General features: G+C 38.3%; 1 protein-coding gene across 7 annotated transcripts in view; it reads right to left on the bottom strand.

Annotated features, from left to right (window-relative positions):
- Positions 1–21,247, bottom strand: part of TAF1 (TATA-box binding protein associated factor 1) — a 98,950-nt gene that overhangs the window by 22,918 nt on the left and 54,785 nt on the right. For 6 of the 7 annotated variants that reach the window (XM_079911730.1, XM_079911729.1, XM_079911728.1 and 3 more), the window contains exons 30-32: positions 20,466–20,588; positions 18,597–18,689; positions 18,434–18,518 (exon numbers count right to left, since the gene is read on the bottom strand). In XM_079911730.1, the coding sequence (XP_079767856.1) occupies positions 18,434–18,518; positions 18,597–18,689; positions 20,466–20,588 (301 nt within the window). Of the gene's footprint in view, positions 1–11,091; positions 12,712–18,433; positions 18,519–18,596; positions 18,690–20,465; positions 20,589–21,247 lie in introns of those variants that run through there. The other variant, XM_079911734.1, reaches the window with a different exon arrangement.

Raw genomic sequence — 21,247 nt, 5'->3', positions numbered from 1 at the left:
GCCTCTGCGGGAATAATAAAGATACTGTGGCTATTGTGGGGAAAAAGAGGAGGCAGAAACTGAATTCCAATTTCCCGGTCTCTAAAGGATTACTATACAGAAAATCAGAATTTATGAAGAGCAATTTCCAGGATGACATGAAAATGAATGTGAAAGATAAAACTGTCTATGAATTATCACTGTGCCCTACAGGAGAACAAGTGACCCATTTGCAAAATGAAATGTTTTTCTGAATAATTTTGTTTTTCTTCTCTCTCCTTATCTAGTAAATCATGGCAAAGCAACTGCAAATATCTAAGAAATATATTTATATTTATACTTTGCCTCATTCATAAGGATTGGCAGTAGCCTACAGAATCACATGTAATTCAAATCAAATGTCCTTAAATAGTGATAATTCCAATGACAGCTTTGGAAAGTTGATATTCCACCAAAATCAAAGAAAATTCCTTTTGTCATTTCTAAGTTAATTTTCCTCTTTAGTAATGTCAGGAGAAGAGAAGAAAGTTACAAGCTTTGTGGTTCTAGTTAGAGAGGGAAAACAAGTATTATTGCTATCTAAAAGGTTTCAGAGAAAAATACCAGTTGAGTTGGTGAGCAGTCCTATGCAACCAAGAGAAGAGGGTTTGTGATCACTCCTAAGCTCCTATTTCCTTTGAGAACATTTCCACAAATACTAAAAATAACCTTCCTCCTAAGAAGATGAACACTGTGCCAAAACAAGCATAAATTATTATCCTGACAGTGAACAGTGTGGGGGATATGCATGTGTTGCAATGTGAATCATTAACATTAAAAAATAAAATCTCGGGACTTCCCCAGTGGTCCAGTGGTTAAGACTCTGCCTTCCAATGCAGGAGGCGTGGGTTTGATCCCTGGTCGGGGAACTAAGATCCCACATGCTGTGGGGTGTGGCCAAAAACCTAAAAAAAAAATAAAATCTCAGTAGCAGTAGAAAGCTTAAAAAAAATCAGTGCCAGATTTAAAAAGAAAAAAAGGAAAAATGTGCACAGCTAATTCCTAAAGAAACTAGAATTACTAAATTCAATTATGCATAGTCCACAGATCCCAAAAAAGATGAGCTTGGGCTCTCCTAATTCTTAGATATTTATCTCAAACTAGGTCCAGAAAAGGTAAAAAGAGAAGTGAATCTAACCTTTCAGACTGTAGCTAGGCTCTTTACATTAGGTATGATGTAGATCAAATGCAAATTAAGATGTTTAGTTTCCAAGATAAGAGGTTTGAGCTCTCAAACCATTGTAACAGAACTTTACTCAGAATCTGGATTAGAAACTCAAGAAGCTAGAAAATCCAGAGGGGAACTGGGGTAATAAATCTCACTGGGCATGGGTAGGATTTACATTCAGGACCTACCTCATTAAAAGTCCCAAAGAATGTTAAAATACTTTTTTCCCCCAAATGGACCATTCCATTTAGCAACTTAAAAACTACACATATAGCCTTAGCTAAACACACTCATCTCATATTTCTACAATTAGAAAAACAACAATATAGACAATTCAAAACACCTTTTCTTGTAGAATAAAATTTATAACAGCCTAACTCTTCATTTTTAAGTACTTACTGGAAGCCAGGTATAGTGCTAGGCTCTGATGATACGAAGATACAAAAATAAAAAACAGAACAAAACAACAAAAAACAAGAGGTAAGTCCTTGTCCTTGATGCCCTTTCACGGCTTCATGGAAGATAAATATACACAAATTCATAATTTCAACAACATACCAAGCACTAAGGGATCATAGAGAAAGTAGCAACTGTGTCAGAGAATGAGGCAGTGTTAAAGAACACTTCTTTGAAACTGTGTTCATCAGGTCAACAGTGATATGCTAACTGCCAAATCCACTCAACATTTTTCAGACTCAACCCTAGAAGTGCTATGTTACATACGCAATTGACGTTCACTTCTTTTCCTTGAAATTCTCCAAGCCCGAGCTTCTACTGCACCACACTTCACTTTTTCTGGGTACTCCACCTCTCTCTCTCTTTGACCGTTAGTTCATTCAACAGATATTTACCGAGTGTTTACTATGTGCCAAGAATTATCCTACACACTGGGGATATGAGACAGACATGGTTCCTGCCTCCATGGAGCTTAGAGCAATCACTTATTAGATTTAGGCCATTTTTCTTTCTGTGCCCATTTTTCTTTCTATACTCTTCACCTAACTCTACATGATGCCAACTGTAATAGCTTATATAGAATAAACACGGGGAAGTTAACATTGATTTATATCCTTCATGGTAATAAGGTTTTTTGTTTTGTTTCTCCTGGCACCACAGAAAATACACTGCCTTGACAATACATTATAGAAACTCCCAGGCTGACAGAAAGCCTATTTTTCTATATCTCCTTTTTCTTTTAATAAATAATAAATAATAATTTTTATTTTCCCAAATGCTGTTTTTGGAAATGTGGGCTTTGTTGTAGCCTTAACACTTTCTGGTGCATATTTGTTTTCTAGCATATTATAATATCTCACTCACCATAAGTACAGGACTTTCAGTGAGATGATGCCTTGTAACAGATTGCTATATCACTATTTACTAGCTCAATACAGTACATAAGAGAAGAGGGCTAGTAACTTATGGACATCCTATGTCTATTCCCTATCAAACTCAAGCAGATAATGAATTCTTGAACAACAAGTATTCTCACAGAAATGAAATGTCAAAAGACAATTATCACTGGGCAATCTCCCTCTACTTCAGCCACAGTATTTATTTATATATACATATACACACACACACATTTTATTGAGGTATAGTTGATTTATATATTAGTTTCAGGTGTACAACATAGTAATTCAAAATCTTTATCGATTATACTCCATTTAATTATAAAATATTGGCTGTATTCCCTGTGCCATACAATATATCACTGTACCCTTTTTATACATAGTAGCAGCCACAGTATTTTTTAAAATTGAAGTACAGCTGATTTACAACGTTGTGATAGTTTCAGGTGTCCAGCAAAGTAATTCCATTATACATCTACATATATCTATTCTTTTCTGATTCTTTTTCATTATAGATTATTATAAGATACTGAATATAGTTCCCTGTACTATACAGCAGGTCCTTGTTGATTATCTATTTTATATACAGTAGTGTGTATTTGTTAATCCCAAACTCCTAATTTATCCCTCTCCCCACCTTCCCCCTTTGGTAATTGTAAATTTGTTTTCTACGTCTGTGAGTCTATTTCTGTTTTGTAAGTAAGTTCTTTTGTATCATTTTTTTAGATTCCACAAAAAAGTGATATCATATGATCTTTGTCTTTCGCTGTCTGACTTACTACATTTAGTATGATAATCTCCAGATCCATCCCATGTTGCTACAAATGGCATTACTTCATTCTTTTTTATGGCTGAGTAATATTCAATTGTGTGTATGTATGTGTGTATATATATATTACATCTTCTTTACCCATTCATCTGTTGATGGACATTGTTTCCATGTCTTAGCTATTGTAAATAGTGCTGCTATAAACACTGGGGTGCGTGTATCTTTTTTTTTTTTTTCTCGCCGTGTCGTGCAGCATATGGGATCTTAGTTCCCCGACAAGGGATTGAACTCGTGCTCCCTGCAGTGGAAGCATGGAGTCTTAACCACTGGACCACCAGGGAAGTCCCCTTGCATGTATCTTTTTGAATTAGAGTTTTCATCTTTTCCAGATAAATGCCCAGGAGTGGAGTTGCTGGATCATATGGTAACTCTATTTTTAGTTTTTTTTAAGGAACCTCCATACTGTTCTCCATAGCAAGCAGCCACAGTATTTTTAAAAGCAAAGTAGAAATCCAATTTAGATTTTTTTTCCAGAAACATTCAAAATGATATTCAGTTCACTCTTTTGCCTTTTTGAGTCACATATGAACAGATTTTATTTAAACAAGATCACATACTTAGACGGATGAAAAATTGTCCATAATATAATGTCAACTGAAAAATGAAAATTATAGAACAGAATATATGCTTTCATTTGTCAAAAAAAGAAAAAGTATATGGTGTGTACAGAAAAAGGCCCAGAATGCTTCACACCAAAACTAACACTACTCTGGAGAATGGGATGGGTAAAGGGGAAGGACAGGGAGATTTTTCCTTTTCACTATATACAATTCTATATGGTCTGATTTTTTTTAACGCACATGTAACATTTTTATGATGGAAAATTTTAGTTTAAGTTATATACTTGAATTTTACAGAAATAATTTGGCAAAGATTTTAAAACACTGATAATCTCCAGTGTTGGACAGGCTGTAGGGAAACAGGCATTCTCCTTCACTGTTATTTTTATTATAAACAGGTACAGACAGCCCTTTTGGAACACAGTTTTAGAACATCAAAATTTCCTACAAAAATATTCCTACAAATGTGCAAGGATATCGATTATGATATATATTTATGCTATGGAATACATTAAAAAGAATGATAGAGATCTCTATGTACTAACAATAAGACAGGATCAGTAAAGATGTCAATTCTCCCCAAATTGATCTATAGGTTTAACTCAATTCCTATCAAAATCCCAGCAAGACTTTTTTGTAGATATAGACAAGATTCTTCTAAAATTTACATGGAAAGGCTAAAGAATAAGAAAACAATTTAGAAAAAGAATAAAGTGAAAGGAATCACTCTACCTGATGATAAGACTTACTACATAGCTACAGTAATCACGGCGATGTGCAGAGGGACAGATACGTAGGTCAGTGGAACAAAGTAAACCCAGAAACAGACCCACACATTTAACTGATTTTTTACAAAGGTGCTCACAGCAACTCACTGGAGTAACAGTCTTCTCAACCAACAATAATGGAACAATTGGACATCCACAGGCAAAAAGAAAATGAACCTCAACCTAAATCTCATGCCATATATAAAAATAAATTCAAAATGGATCATGGGGCTTCCCTGGTGGCACAGTGGTTAAGAATCTGCCTGCCAATGCAGGGGACACGGGTTCAAGCCCTGGTCCGGGAAGTTCCCACATGCCGGGAAGTCCGGGAAGTCCTGGTCCGGGAAGTCCCACAAGACCTTAGGTTAAGCAAAGTCTTCTTAGGGACATACTGGAAGCACAGTCCAAAAAGAAGAAACTGATAAATTGGATTTCATCAAAATTAAACATTTTATGCTCTTCCAAAGTTACTGTCAAAAGACTGAAAAGACACAGGCTAGAAAAAAATCTTTGTAAATCATATATCTAGGGACTTCCTGGTGGTGTAGTGGTTAAGAATCTGCCTGCCAATGCAGGGGACACGGGTTCGAGCCCTGGTCCAGGAAGACCCCACATGCCACAAAGCAACTAAGCCCGTGCGTCACAACTACTGAGCCTGTGCTCTAGAGCTCGTGAGCCACAACTACTGAAGAGTTCGTGAGCCACAACTACTGAAGCCCGCGTGCTGCAACTACTGAAGCCCGTGAGCCTAGAGCCTGTGCTCCACCAACAAGAGAAGCCACTGCAATGAGAAGCACGCGCACCGTAATGAAAGAGTAGCCCCTGCTCGCCGCAACTAGAGAAAGCCCACAAGAAGCAACGCAGCCAAAAAAAAAAAAAGTCATATCTAATAAAGGACATACCTAGAATATATAAAGAACCCTCAACACTCATTAATCATAAGAAAACAATGCAATTAAAACCAGGGCAAAGAAATGAACAGACACTTCACCAAAGAAAATATATGGATGGCAAATAATCACATGAAAAGACGTTTAACATCAACAGCCATTAGGGGAATGCAAAGTAAAAACACAATGAGATAGATGAATGGATACAATTTTTTAAAACAGTGGTAATACCAAATACTGTGGAGAAACAATGATTCATAATTGTTGGTGGGAATGCAACTTGGTACGGGCACTCTGGAAGAGTACAGCAGTTTCTCACAAAACCACACATACATCTACCATCATATTCTTAAGCATTTATTCCAGAGAAATGAAAATTTATATTCACACAAAATCCTGTATACTAATGTTCACAGCAGCTTTATTCATAAGCAAAATACTGGAAAACTGAATGTCTTTCAATGACTGAATGGTTGAACAAACTCTAGTGAGATGGAACACTACTCAACAATTTAAAAAATGAACTACTGACACATACAATAATTTTGATGGATCTCAAGAGAATTATATTTAGTGAAAAAAATCAATCTCAAAAATATTATATTATTCTTTATATAACATGCTCAAGTTTCAAAACTATAGAGATGGAGAAGAGTAAAGAGGTTGCCAGGGAACAAGGAGAATGGTGGGTGCACGTGGAGGGACATGGATGCATAGGGGTAGCGTCAGGGAGTTCTTTTGTGATGACAGACCAGTTCTAAACCTTGATGGTGGTGGTGGTGGTGTGATGGCATAAAACTGCATAAAACTATCCACATGCACAAATGAATATAGATTGTTTTAAAGGTGCAAACTGAATAAGGTCTGTAATCTAATTAATGGTAATGCATCAATATCAATTTCCTGATTTTGATATTGAACCACAGCTATGTAAGACGTCACCATTGGAGGAAGGTGGGTGATGGGTATATAGGACTCTACACTATTTTTGTAATTTCTTGAGTCTAAAATTATTTCAAAATGGAAGCTTAAAAAAGAGGATCAGGATATATTCATGAGTAGAGAGCAAATTACAGAATAATTATCTATAAAAATGACAATTTTTGTAAAAAAAACCCCAAAAGTTAAAAACTATTTATGTGTAATTACTTAACATGTTTTGTATAAGTACAGAAAAAAGTATAGACGGGCTTCCCTGGTGGCGCAGTGGTTGAGAGTCCGCCTGCCGATGCAGGAGACACGGGTTCGTGCCCCGGTCCAGGAAGATCCCACATGTCACGGAGTGGCTGGGCCCGTGAGCCATGGCTGCTGAGCCTGCGCGTCTGGAGCCTGTGCTCCGCAACGGGAGAGTCCACAACAGTGAGAGGCCCGTGTACGGCAAAAAAAGAAAAAAAAAAGTATGGACGGATACACACCAAACTGTTACCTCTAGGGAATAAAACTATGGGAGATAGGAGCGGGAGGGCAGGAACAAGCTTTTTTTTTTTTTTCCAGAAGAAGGATGGATTTACCACTTGCAGCAAGTAAGGAGAACAATGGGGATATTTCCCAAAGCAGTGTCTCTGGAAGAAGCTTTAATATTTAATTCTATCTATTTCTGTATTGTTTGACCTTTTTCTAAGTATGAATTATTAAAGAGGTCTATCTGACAGGAATGTGAATGATAGGTTAGAAAGAGGTTAAGTCTAAAGGCTGGGACACTGGCCAGGTGACTACTTATTGTAATAATCTAGGCAAAATATAATGAGGGTTTTAGTGATATGCTTGAAGTTGGGGATTTATTCAAGGGAAAGAATCAAAAGTAACTCTGAGGTTTCCAGATGTAGCTACTCAGTGACGCTAGTACCCCATTCAACCCAGACTGGAAACAGTAAAGGAGTGAGTCAAGTAAAGGACAGAGGGAGAAAACTGGAATAGAGAAAGGTTGGAAGAACACTCAGTTTGAAGCATGTTTCAAGTTCCACTGGGACATCCAACAGGAAATGTTCAGCAGGTGGTTGGGATATAATATAGATCTTTCCCCAGAATAGAGTTGAGAGTCACCAGGGAAGAGGTAGTAATTAAAGTTGTAGGAACAGGCAGAAGAACATTCAGTAAAGGAGATTGAAAAGGAATGGTCAAAGAGGTAGGAGGAAAGTAAGAGCTGAAAGTTGTTATGAAGCCAATCATACTACAGTTTCAAGGAAGAAATGGTCAGTAATGTCAAATACTGGGGTGAGATCAAGATAAGGACTTGAAAAGTGCCCACTATACCAGGCAATTATGTAATACTGTTCACTTGGTATGCCGGGCAGGGTAGAACCAGATTAAAGCTAAGTGAGGCATGAATGGCAGGTAAAGAATAGGAGAGAAACGTTACATATTCGTTTAAAAAAAAAAAGAAATCCTCACCCATGCTACAACATGGATGGTTGAACCTTGGAAACATTATGCAAAGTGAAATACAAGCCAGACACAGAAGGACAAATATTCTATGTACTGTATGATTCCACTCATATGAGGTACCTAGAAAAGGCAAATTCACAGACAGAAAGTAGAACAGAGGTTACCAAGAACTGGGGGAACGGGAGAATGTGGTTACTGTTTAATGGGTACTGAGTTTCTGTCTGGGATGATGAAAAGGTTCTGGAAATGGATAGTGGTGATGGTTGCACAACACTGTGAGTGTACTTAATGCCACTGAACTGTAAACTTAAAAATGGTTAAAAAAGGTAAATTTTTATGTTGTGTAAATTTTACCATTTTTACGATCAAAAGAGATTTTATTCTCTTCAATGATGTGAGAGACTTAACTTGTATGTAGGAATACGTATACCTTGGCCCCAATCTAAGGAGAGTCATTGACAGAAAGAAAGAAAACCTTAATATTTATTAATGGCCAAACTTACAGAGTAGTCTCAAGGACAGACTTAGAAACTAGTACACAGAAATACTTTAAGCATTATATTAACCTACGAACAATACTATTCTTCAAACTGATTGAAACCTTTAGATTTAATAATCACTTTGGGGGCGGGGAGCACATGTACAACAGTAGCAAAACTTTTAAATTAACTAGGAATAGGGACTTCCCTGGTGACGCAGTGGTTAAGAATCCGCCTGCCAATGCAGGGGAAAGGGGTTCGATCCCTGGTCCGGGAAGATCCCACATGCCGTGGAGCAACTAAGTCCGTGCGCCACGACTGAGCCCACACACCCCAACTACTGAAGCCCACGCGCCTAGAGCCCGTGCTCTGCAACGAGAGAAGCCACTGCAATGAGAAGTCTGCGCATCGCAATGAAGAGCAGCCCCTGCTCGCTGCAACTAGAGAAAGCCCACGTGCAGCAACAAAGACCCAACGCAGCCAAAATTAAAATAAATTTATAAATTAATTAATTAATTAACTAGGGAAAAACTCAACAAGAAAAAAGTAGATGCTCAATAGCAACAAAAACTATAAAACATAGAAATAAACAAAAGATGCCTAGAAATTATACAAAAAACCTAGAAGTCTTTGTTGCGGGAGGTAAAAGAAAAATTGAATAAATGAAGAAACATGAGCTCCTAGATGAAGAAGCGTATTATTATAAAGATATACACTCTCTTCAAATTAATCCACAAATTAAAATGTCAATATTATCTACCTACCTACCTATTTATGGACAAGATAGAATCTAACAAAAATGATCCTAGAGTGTATTTAGGGTACTTGGGTGAAGACAGTCTAGCAGAGGAATTTAAAATGATAAAGTCTGAATGATGATCACAGTGATACTATCTGGTGGTAACAGTGCAGACCGGATAAACAAACACATAAAACAAAATAGAAAGCTCCAAAATAGGTTCAAGAATATATATAAGAATTTAGTATATGATAAAGGTGGTATTTTATACTAATGTAGAAAAGGATAGACTATTCCATAAATACAACTTGAACACTTTGGCTAATCCTTTGGAAGAGAAAATAAGTTAGATATTTACCTTATACCTTAGATTCTATTTTTAAAAATCAATAAACATTCAAACGTTTAAAATGTTATATGTATTAGAAAAAAATACAGTTGGATATCTTGGGGGTAGGGAAGGTCTCTTTAAACAATTATACCAAAGATAGAATTCATAAAGGCAAAGACTGATAAATGTAACTACATAAAAATGAAGTTTCTATATGTCAGAAAATACCATAAACCTAAAAGACCTCTGGGCATGATAGAGTAACTGCTATTGGACTAGTCTTCCCACTGTAACCAGAAAACTGGAAAAAACACATGAAACAACTGTTTCCAACCAGGAAGTATAGGACTGTGATTCTTGAGAGAAAGGAAATAAAGGAAGTGAGCCCTATAATTGTCCTTAGCTTTCTGCCGAACCCAAGAAAAGCACAGCTAAGTCTTGCTAAGTCATAGAGCCAGATAGTGGAGTCTGAGGAGGCTAAAACAGCTGTAAACTGCAGGACAGATCTGGAGAGAAGAGAACTCCACAGAAAAATAACCTAAGATCTTCCCAGTTTACCTTACATTTAAATCAAACGTTAAGTATTAAGGCCTCTGCCAACGATTTAAGACTTTGTGGCTTTGTTAAGACCAGTAAAAAATGTGGGCTGTGTTTTTCAGACAGGATTTATCTGTATGACTCTCTCACTGACATGGAATGTTGTGTGCCTTTTAAGACTATTGCAAATAGTTCCAATCCCAAGTTTTGGGTTTCCTTGATTATTAACGTTCCTTCAAATGTAATTTGAACATGAACAGAGGCTCTGAGATTGATTCAGTACCTACGTGGTATCTGGAAGGCCTAAAGGCCTAAACTCCAATACCAGTGTGTAGTCCATCACCACCACCTCAAGTACAAGACTGTGTCCTCCAATATGTACTGCATACTTCCAGATGCAGTTTCATCTGGAGTATTACTTATCTTCCACTTGTTGCCCGATGATAACCTTAGTGTTAAGCATTCTAGCTATGTACAATATAGCTCATGTGTCATATACATGATAATACAGGATAAGTCAATGAAGGTATATAAAATGCTATGGAAATACGCCACTATGCAGTGTGATATTATGTGTGAAGGATCTGAATGGAAAGAGTCAAAATAATGTTAACTAGAGATACCATTCTACTAATTTTGGTTAGTAAAATTTTTTGAAATAAAAATTTTAAAGCAGGGAATAGATTCCACATGGACTTTGTTACTGTTAATTATATATATATATATATATATATATATATATATATATATATATATATATATATATACACACACATACACACACATATATTTTTTTGCGGTACGTGGGCCTCTCACCACTGCGGCCTCTCCCGCTGTGGAGCACAGGCTCCGGACGCGCAGGCTCAGCAGCCATGGCCCACGGGCCCACGGGCCCAGCCGCTCTGCGGCACGCAGGATCCTCCCGGACCAGGGCATGAACCCATGTCCCCTGCATTGGCAGGCGGACTCCCAACCAATGCGCCACCAGGGAAGCCCCTGTTACTGTTAATTAGAAACAGAGGCAGGTTCGTATCTGGCCAAACCAACACAGTTTTAAACAAAAGTATTATTTTGTGTACAGTACCTGATGGTAGGAAACATCTCATATGTGCCTTCAACTCCATGATGGGTGTCCTTTTAGTATAAAAAATGTGACATTTCTTATCTCATGACACCATTTACCCTTACAGCCCTATCCAGAGGTTTCTTACACTCTCACCCACTGGTTAAGGATGGGGGGAAGACAGCGTTCCAGGCTGTCCACTGCTACTACCAAATTAGTATTTACTTCCCCTTGGAGAAAAGAAAAAAATCCCTCCTACTTTGAGGTTTGTTCTCTACTATGCCAGAGGTTGAAAACCAGCTGCCTTGGAGCCAGATTTGGCCTGCAGATAGATGTTTTTATTTGGCTTGCACAGTTAAAATAATTTTTTTAACTATTTGCAAATATGTAAAAATTGGGAAATGTCATACACACAAAAATCCAGATTTTCAGCTTCTCCTGAAAAATTAAGATACCTAGTGACACTGTATACTCATCTCCTTAGGAAAACAATCAGATGTAGTAAAGTACAAGCCTCTTTAGATGGAATATGTACTCTTCCAGTTTACCACAATCCACACCTGGCCCACCTCACTCATTTACATTACTTGCCTGGCCCCTATAGGCCACCTGAGTCTGAGATCTTTGCTCTTCACCTTTACTCACCATCATTAATCTACTCACATTCACCAAGGACTTGCACACCTGGCACAATCTTCTTGGCTCCAAATCCCTCCCCATCATGGTGGGTTACTCTAACATTCACATGTACCACCCATCCAAAATCCTTGCAAATCCTCATGCCAATGGTTCGCACCTCCACTCCAGCCAAACATATCCACGACTATATCCAGAATGTTGTCTTTACTAAAAACTGCTTCACCTCTGAAAGTTTCAATGCCAACATCCTACACTTCCTTATCACGGCCTTGTATCTGTCTAGTTTTTTCATTCTCTCTCTGAGATCTCAAGGAAACTTGCATCCCCATTAACTCCTGTCTCTGTCAAGCCTCTCCTGGCTTTAGTTCAAAAACTAAGGCAATGTGTAGCAGTATACTGAAGAAAGCTATAGGATCACTGTCATTTATCTTTCTTCATCAGCAGTTTTACTTGAAGATGGAGGTGAGTGTGGGGGAGGGGGAGGATATAAAATAATTCGGTAAGAAATTTGAAACATGTTAAAGTACAAAGAGATTTCGCCTAATACAAAATCAGTATAAATTTAAAAGATAAAACATGAATTGCCAAAGAAATTTCAAGCTTTTGTAGAGCTGCTTTGGGATACTCCCCCCAAACTAGAGGCTATGTAGTCATAATTCTCTGCTATAAAGGGACCTTTGGTGACAAAGTTTGAGAAGTTCAACCATCAACTTTTTTTTCTTGCTAACACTGTCAATTCCCGATCTTTGCGACACATCCAGAAACAAAATCCCAATCCTGAATCAATTCTACCATCTGCCTTGTTTCCTCATGTGGTTTGATGAGCACTGACAAGTTACCCAACTGTGCCAATTGATGCTGTTATAAAGATGAATGATCTCCAACTTCAGCTGGACCCTCAAAGGCTGCTCAGTATTTCTGAAATGTCTCTAAGTCAGCTCCTTTTCAAATTTCCTACAAGAGATAATTCAAACCCTTATCTACATTTCTCTTCAAATTCTCTCTCCCACCACCTCACCCACTCTTAGCAAAAGACCCCATTTGCTACTTTGCAGAGAAAATGAGAGGCTACTGGGCAGAAACTTTCTCAATGTTTATATTCCCATTCTCATAGGAGTCCTATCTTATATTCTTATTTTTCTTCTCTTTCACCTATACAAACATCCCCTCTGTCCAACTGCCTTCGTCCCCTCCAAAACATTGATTACAGTCTTCCGTCTTCCCTTCACGGGCAAATTTCAGTCTCCACTTAATTCTCACTCATTTATATCCTCTGTAGTCTGGCTTTTGATTCTACCACTGCACTGAAATAGCTCTTCTAATGACCGTTCTCTTTGGTCTTCTCCGTAGCACTTGACCTGTTGGCCATTTTCCTCTTCTCTTGGTTTCCAGGACATTACTCTCTTCTGGTTTTCCTTTTTTCATTCTGGTCACTCCTCAGTATTCTCCACCTGATCCCTTAAATGTTGATTTGGTATTTGTCGAGTATATTCTCATCCTACATTCCCTCTTAACAGTGGGTCTTAACTTTTTTGAGTCACATACAACTTTCGTAGTATGATAAAGCTATGGTCTGAAAAACATACAACCATATTTCACCTACAGCATCAGGGGGTTCAAGGAATGTACCCTACTCCCTATTTGAGCTCATCTACTTATATTTTTATACGCTGATGATTTGAAAAAAATATCCATATGTACAAATAGTACAGACTTCTCTTCTGAGCTTTGGACCTCTATATAGCTAACTACCTACTGAAAGTCTTCACTTGCATGTCCTACCTTAATACAATATAGCCCAAATTGAACTCTACCACTTTTCTCCAAAACCACTCCTCCTATATTTCCTATTATAGTCAGCCCTCTGTATCCACAGGTTTTGCAACCATGGAAATCAACCAACTGTAGGTCAAAAATATTTGCAAAAAAGAATTCCAGAAAGTTCCAAAGAGCAAAACTTGATTTTTCTGCACACTGGCAACTATTTACATTGCATTTATAACTACTTACACAGCATTTACATTGTATTGGGTACTGTAGGTAATCTAGAGATGATTTAAAGTATATGGGAGGATGTGTGTAGGTTATATGCAAATACTATGCCATTTTATATAAGTGATTTTGGTATCCATGGGAGTCATGGAACCAATCCCCTGCAGATATCAAGGGACAACTATATTAGTCAATGACACCACCAGTTTGCCCAAGTCAGAATTCTGAATGTCATCTGACTTATCCATCCTTCCAAAAAACGGAAATTTCTTTATTTTTAATTACAAAAGTATTTCATGCTCAATTAAAAAAATTCAAACACCTAAGTACAAAAAAGTATAAAGTGAAGATTATCCTCCACCTCTCCCTTTAGTAATTTTACTCTATGTCAACAATTGAACAAAATAGTGACTGAGCCCTTTAGATGGGGGATGTGCTCTCCAGTTCATCCATTCCTACTGAGCCTGTTTTACTCATTTATATAAATGTTACCTGTCTGGCCTCCACAGGATCTGAATTTGCAACTCCTTCTGTAAATACTGTTGAGTGATCTAGTTTTCAAGAGTACATATCTTGGATATATTTTGATATCAGCATATGTAAGGTACAGCTTTATTTGTTAGCTAATCTACCATTCTGATGGCTAAACAGTATTCCATCATATAGATGTACTGTAATTTAACTAATTTCCTATTGTTGGATATTTAGAATGTTCCTATATATCTTTGCAATTACAAACAATGTTGCAATTACAAACATATGTACATTTGTACGTATGCCTTTGCAAACCTGTGTGGAGTATTCCTTTGAGATGAACTTGCTTAGTCAAAGGGAATACACATTTATAGTCCTCTAAAGAGTTTGTACTGATTTATGTTCTCACCAAGAACGTAAGAGTACTTGGCATCATTTTGAATTCTCCCTGTCCTTTACCCATACCCTCAACTTCCAACCATTTATGAAGGTATCAATCCTGCTTCCTCAATATCTCTACCATCTGTCCCCATCTTTCCATTCTTATTGCTACTTAACTTAGTTCAAGCTCTCAGTACTTTTAACTTGGACTGTTGCCAACAGTTTCTTTACTGGTCTCCATATTTCATTTTCCCTATCTATCCTTCAGATAGCTTCCAGAACGATCTTACTAAAATACCTGTTATGATGGTCTGTCCTTTTAAAGGCATACTAGGCCTTTCATGACTTGGCCCCATCTAACTTTAAAAACTAATCTCTTAACACCAAAACTAGCTCCCACTTTGCACCCTAGCCAAACTCAACTATTTGCACTGCCCTATCCAAGGCACTCTTATCTTTTTAGCATTTGCACTATCTACCTGGAACTTCTTCCCCACCCTTCTCCACTTGACTATTTGTTTGGCACAGCAGGTGCTCACTAAAGAATTAGCTACAATAATCGTCATCCTTCAAAATTTAGCTCAAAAATCACCTCCTCGTGAGAGTTTCCTGCCTTCCATACCAGTAGAAAACTTGGAAAACATACAAAAGATGAAAATGAAGACAACCGTAACCTTACATCTCAGAAATAATCACTTATCACCAGCACGTCTTTTTTCTATGTATCTTTTCTTAAAAGCATAACTGAGATGACATAAAGTTATGTTCTGCTTTTCTCACTTAACATTCTAAGCACTTTTGTCATTAGCTTGTTTTTTTTTAACACCTTTATTGGAGTATAATTGCTTTACAATGGTGTTTCTGTTTTATAACAAAAAAATATGGAACGCTTCATGAATTTGCGTGTCATCCTTGTGCACAGGCCATGCTAATCTTCACTGTATCGCTCCAATTTTAGTATATGTGCTGCCGAAGTGAGCACTGTCATTAGTTTTTAAAATAAGCTTTCAATCTTTACACAGCAATCCATCATACAGGTGGCACAATAACTAGTCATTCCCTTTACATTAACCATTCAGGTTATTTCTAATTAATATAAATGACATTATCATGAACAGCTTTGTCTGTACCTCTGATTAGGATAGATTATCCTACCACATGCTAAGCATTTACATGCATTATTTTATTTACTCCTCACGATAGCCCTCTGAAGAGGGTATTATTATTTTCCCCATTTTACAGAAAAGAAAGCAGAGTCTAAGTTACTTGTCCAAAGTCACAGTGCTATGAAGTGGTGGGGCCAATATTCAAATTCAAGTCTACCTGACTATAAAGTCTGTTCACTTAACGATTTTTAGGTCTCAATGCTGTCAAAGAGCTTTCTAAAAATGTCTAACAATGTTACACTGCCAACAGCACATTTGAGAGTACCTGTCTCACTAGCATTTTGAATACTTCCATTAAAAAAGAAATTGAAAAAAAAAAGAGAAATTGAGCTCATCTTAATAGGCAAAAAATGGTCTGTTTCAATTTGCATTTCTTTGATTACTAGGTACAACTGAATATTCATTTTCATTTGGTATTTAATTTTTGTCTTCTGTGATTTGTCCATCTGCCCTCTTCTCATTTCAGTTAGCATCTTCTGGGTTTTTCTTGTTGCCTTACATAAGCTCCTCATAAATCTGCCCTCTATCTTCAGGCAGCCATTACCAGGCCAAGCATCCTCTCTGTAACAGTCTTGCTTATTACTTGTTATACTCATTTTTAGACACCTGTGAGCCTGCCAACTTCTATTACCAGAATTTTGGCTGATTAGCTTTAGGTGTTTTCAGGAGACAATAATGGAGAAATAAATGACCTCACAGAGGTCATTTCCACTTTCCAATCAGCAATAAGAAGGGCACAAGGGACAACGCAGATTCTTTTAATGCAACCCAGATGGAACAAAAATGGAAGGCTCATCTCCTACAACTTCTTTTTTTAAAAAAATTTATTTTATTTATTTATTTTTGGCTGTGTTGGATCTTCGCTGCTGCGCATGGGCTTTTCTCTAGTTGCGGCGAGTGGGGGCTACTCTTCATTGCGGTGTGCGGGCTTCTCATTGCAGTGGCTTCTCTTGTTGCGGAGCATGGGCTCTAGGCGTGTGGGCTTCAGTAGTTGTGGCTCACGGGCTCTAGAGCACAGGCTCAGTAGTTGTGGCGCATGGGCTTAGTTGCTCCGCGGCATGTGGGATCTTCCCGGACCAGGGATCGAACCCATGTCCCCTGAGTTGGCAGGCAGATTCTCAACCACTGTGCCACCAGGGAAGCCCTCCTACCACTTCTCTTAATGAAATACATAGGTTCTAGTCAAGTACAGTTCCTTGAACTTACCCTGTTCTTTCATTCCTCCATGATATTCTATTCTCTAAACCCAGAATACCCATTTCCTCATCTGTCGTTCTGGTTGTCCCCTCCGTCACCTCCTCTTTCTAATTCTCTGTCCCTTCTATCTGGCAAACTTAACAGCCACACTACTTGGGTTCCTGAATATTGTGGAGAAAAGTCATACAATCAGGTGGATTTTTAGCTGAGACCTCAGTATGCTAGGCAATTCTCTCAAATGCCCTTAGCTCCCTCTTCTGTTTTGCTTCAGGAGTTATTTGGGATTGTCATTTTGCTGCCTAATTCTTTCTATGTTTTTCCATTTAGGATAATGTAAAAGCTCTTAAGTGTGACATATGGCATACACTAGGCCTTCTTATGATCTGACACCTGTCTACTTCTCTATATATAACCAGTCATCCATCAACATGTACACTTAACTGCAACCCCAGTAACTTGTTTCTTAAACCCAAGATGCAATTTCAGGTCTCTGTGCCTTCATATATTGCTGTTCTCCCTGCCTAGAACGCTTTCTCCTCATTTTTTGGTTAGCAAACTCCACTGATCCTTTAGAATTCAGCTTAAGAAAACTCTCTTCCAGAAAGCTTCCTCTAATCCCACTCTGACTTAGATATCCTGTTCCTGTTTTCCTTTGGCACTCTGTGAATGCATCTAGCATAATACTTAAGTTCTGTAATTTTTCTTTTCTGTTTTCCCAACTAAACTATAACCAATTTGGAGGCAGAGAACATATCTAATTTGACTTTATATTTGTAACATCTATCAGTGCCAGCACATATTAGGTGCTCAACTGATGTTTACTTAAGTGAGCCATTCAAAACTTAACTGTATTAACTTGTTTATGAAGTCTTCCCTAACCCTTAGGTGAAGGTGTTCCTTCCTCTCCTCTAGGGCACTTTGTACATCCTTCTAATATAGCCCTTGCCAAGCAGCATTTTAACTGTTTCTCTTCATTGACCTGAGGACAATGATGTCTTTCCCACTGGTAGATTTAAGTAGCTAGCACAGCACCTGAGATACATTATGTAATCATTTCATATATTGAGCAAAAACTCCATGCTCTGAGGAAGCACACCATGGTCTATATCTAACACATTTCCCTAAGCTCCATCTAAGGGCCTGGGGCATAGGTGAGTTTTTACATCTCATGGAAAGCAGTGATGGCCCAAAGTATATCCATTTGATTTTTATTCTCATCTCATTTTTCGGTGCTTTCCAAAGTTTAGAAAATAAATATACGTTGTTTTTTCATCATTAAACGTTATTAGCAAACTTTACAGAACACACTAAAGTACGTGCCTGTTTTAAAAAAAATGCAAAGTCACATGACTTGATTCTGCTGACTATCATGGCTCAAGGCTGCTTTATGCACTTAAATTTTAATAATGCTAACTAATGTTGGATGGATATATTGACGGAAAGAGAAAAAAAGGAGAAATACCCACCATTGTATTTAACACTGTTGGCCAGAATAAGGTTGACATCGTCTAGAAAGCTCTCCCGACTCTGATACTTGTGCTTGGAGATATTCTGTGATTAAAAGAATCAGGAACTCAGATACACAAAGTTACTTGATTCCCAAAAGACATTTTAGACCAAATCACTCACCTTACGTATGGTCTCTAAATCCATTGGACTGACAATCACTTTGTAATAATCTGGAACAAACTTCTTATTAACTGGGTGATGAAATGGCCAAGACTAGCAAAAAGAAAGCATGAGAAATTAAATGGAAACCATTCTTTATACCAGAGATTCTCAAACTTCACTGGGTCACAAATATTCTTAAGACTCCGACAAAAGCTATGAACCCTTTTCCCAGAAAGACACATAATCATACAAAACTCTGCATATAATTTAAGGGGATTCCTTTATGGGTTCATGTGCCCTGGTAGGGTAAGGACCCCTGCTCTATATTCACAATTAAAATCTCTCATTCCCTTGTCCCATGCAGAAGGTTCATAGCAGGGGTCCCCAACCCTTGGGCCATGGACCGGTACCAGCCCGTGGCCTGTTAGGAACCGGGCCGCACAGCAAGAGGTGAGTGGTGGGCAGGTGAGCGAGCGAGTGAAGCTTCATCTGTATTTACAGCCGTTCCCCATCGCTCCCGTTACCGCCTGAGCTCGACTCCTGTCAGATCAGCAGTGGCATTAGATTCTCACAGGAGTGTGAACCCTACTGGGAACTGGCGCATGTGAGGAATCTAGGTTGCGTGCTCCTTATGAGAATCTAATGCCTGATGATCTGAGGTGGAGCTGAGGTGATAATGCTAGCGCTGGGGAGTGGCTGCAAATACAGATTAGCAGATGATAATTAATGATAATTAGCAGAGAGGCTTGACTGCACAAGGGACCATAATAAATCAATTGCTTGCAGACGCATATCAAAACCCTATCAGTGAGTGGCAAGTGAAAACAAGCTCAGGCCTCCCACTGATTCTGCATCATGGTGAGTTGTGTAATTATTTCATTATACATTACAATGTAATAATAATAGAAATAAAGTGCACAATAAATGTAATGCGCTTGAATCATCCTGAAACCATCCCCCACCCACCATCCGTGGAAAAATTGTCTTCCACGAAACCGGTCCCTGGTGCCAAAAAGATTGGGGACCGCTGGTTTATAGCGTTACTGCATACACAACATATGCCTACAACACAAAAGGAAACTCAGTTCAGAATTTCCTAGGGAGGATCATTACAAAATGATACAAAGAATCAACATGGTACCCCTGCCATAAAGTTGCAAGACAAAAAATGAAACAACAAACGCGGGACTTGGGTGGTGGCACAGTGGTTAAGAATCTGCCTGCCAATGCAGGGGACGTGGGTTCGAGCCCTGGTCTGGGAAGATCCCACATGCCTCGGAGCAACTAAGCCCGTGAGCCACAAGTACCGAGCCTGCACTCTAGGGCCTGCGTGCCACAACTACTGAGCCCGTGTGCCGCAACTACTGAAGCCCACACACCTAGAGCCTGTGCTCCACAAGAGAAGCCACTGCAATGAGAAGCCTGCACACTGCAACGAAGAGTAGCCCCCGCTCACCGCAACTAGAGAAAGCCGCGCGCAGCAGCAAAGACCCAACGCAGCCAAAAATAAATAAAGAAAAAAAAAGAAAAAAAAAAAGACAACGAATGCTGGGTAATTATCAAACTCTCATTTGTTAAGAAGCACCTCTAAATCCAAAACCTCCCATTAGCTGGCATCCTAACTTCTCTCCAGGGCTATTCAGGAGCATTAAAATACTGAATGTCAACAACAGGTATAAAGAACCTCTCTATATCACAGATTCCTGGCCTCTTTGATTTCAATGATAATGCACTCATAGAGCAAAATGGTTTCTTTTTAAAATTATATACCAGTTTGAATTGACAAACACCACACTCCAGACTCCCCAACATACACATGCACACATCCTTTCACCCTTTCCTCTCCCCTGTACTATCCTCACAATATTTAACACACAGACCACTTACATCTGGAACTGCCATCATTTTCTGGGTGACAATGTTGTCCAGAATAAAAGAAAATGCCACTTGGTCATCATCATCCAGCAAGGGGTTGATAGCTTTCTCCAAACGAGCCAATTTGTCTTCTTTCTAACATGAAACAAAGCAAAGGAAAGGCAGAGGTTTCCCTGAGGTATAATCACCATAGAGTATTAAGGATAATTTAAGGTTCAGTGGTCTATTGCCCTTGTCCCAAAAAGTCTAACTTTGAACTGTGGCCTATTCAGTTCCAGACAAAAAGTCCAGATAAGAGAAATAATATTCCAATAAAAGGATCAAAAGAGATGTACTGACCAATTCCTTTAGGTATTCTATCTTCTATTCTTGTAGATCATCAAAAATATACATCCCTGGGCATCAATAGCTTAGCTCCCACAACAAAAACATCTTCACCAAATTAAGTTTTAGTATCAGACTGCTTTTGCCGTAAAACTACTGCTGAAAACACTGAACACATTATTGTTGAGTAGTGACTTTTGTGTAAGGGAATCTAACCCAACAAATTCATTTTAGATTGTACTAGGAAAAAGTTTGTGTGTCAACTGCTCCATATCCTCATACACTAAAACTCAGTCTTTTGTTTTTTTAAGTCTTTAAATTTTAGTCTTTCTAAGGGAGATATGCAGTGTTAACTAATCACGGTTTAAATTTGTATCTCCCCAATGATCAATCAAGTTGAGAATCTTTTCATGTTTACTGGCCATTTGGTTATCCTCTTCTATGAAATTTCTACTGCAATATTAACATCA

This window comes from Stenella coeruleoalba (assembly GCF_951394435.1).
Source record: "Stenella coeruleoalba genome assembly, chromosome: X".
Lineage (NCBI taxonomy): Eukaryota > Metazoa > Chordata > Mammalia > Artiodactyla > Delphinidae > Stenella > Stenella coeruleoalba.
The sequence above is the reverse complement of the archived record's forward strand: the minus strand, read 5'-3'. Positions and strand labels throughout refer to the sequence as shown.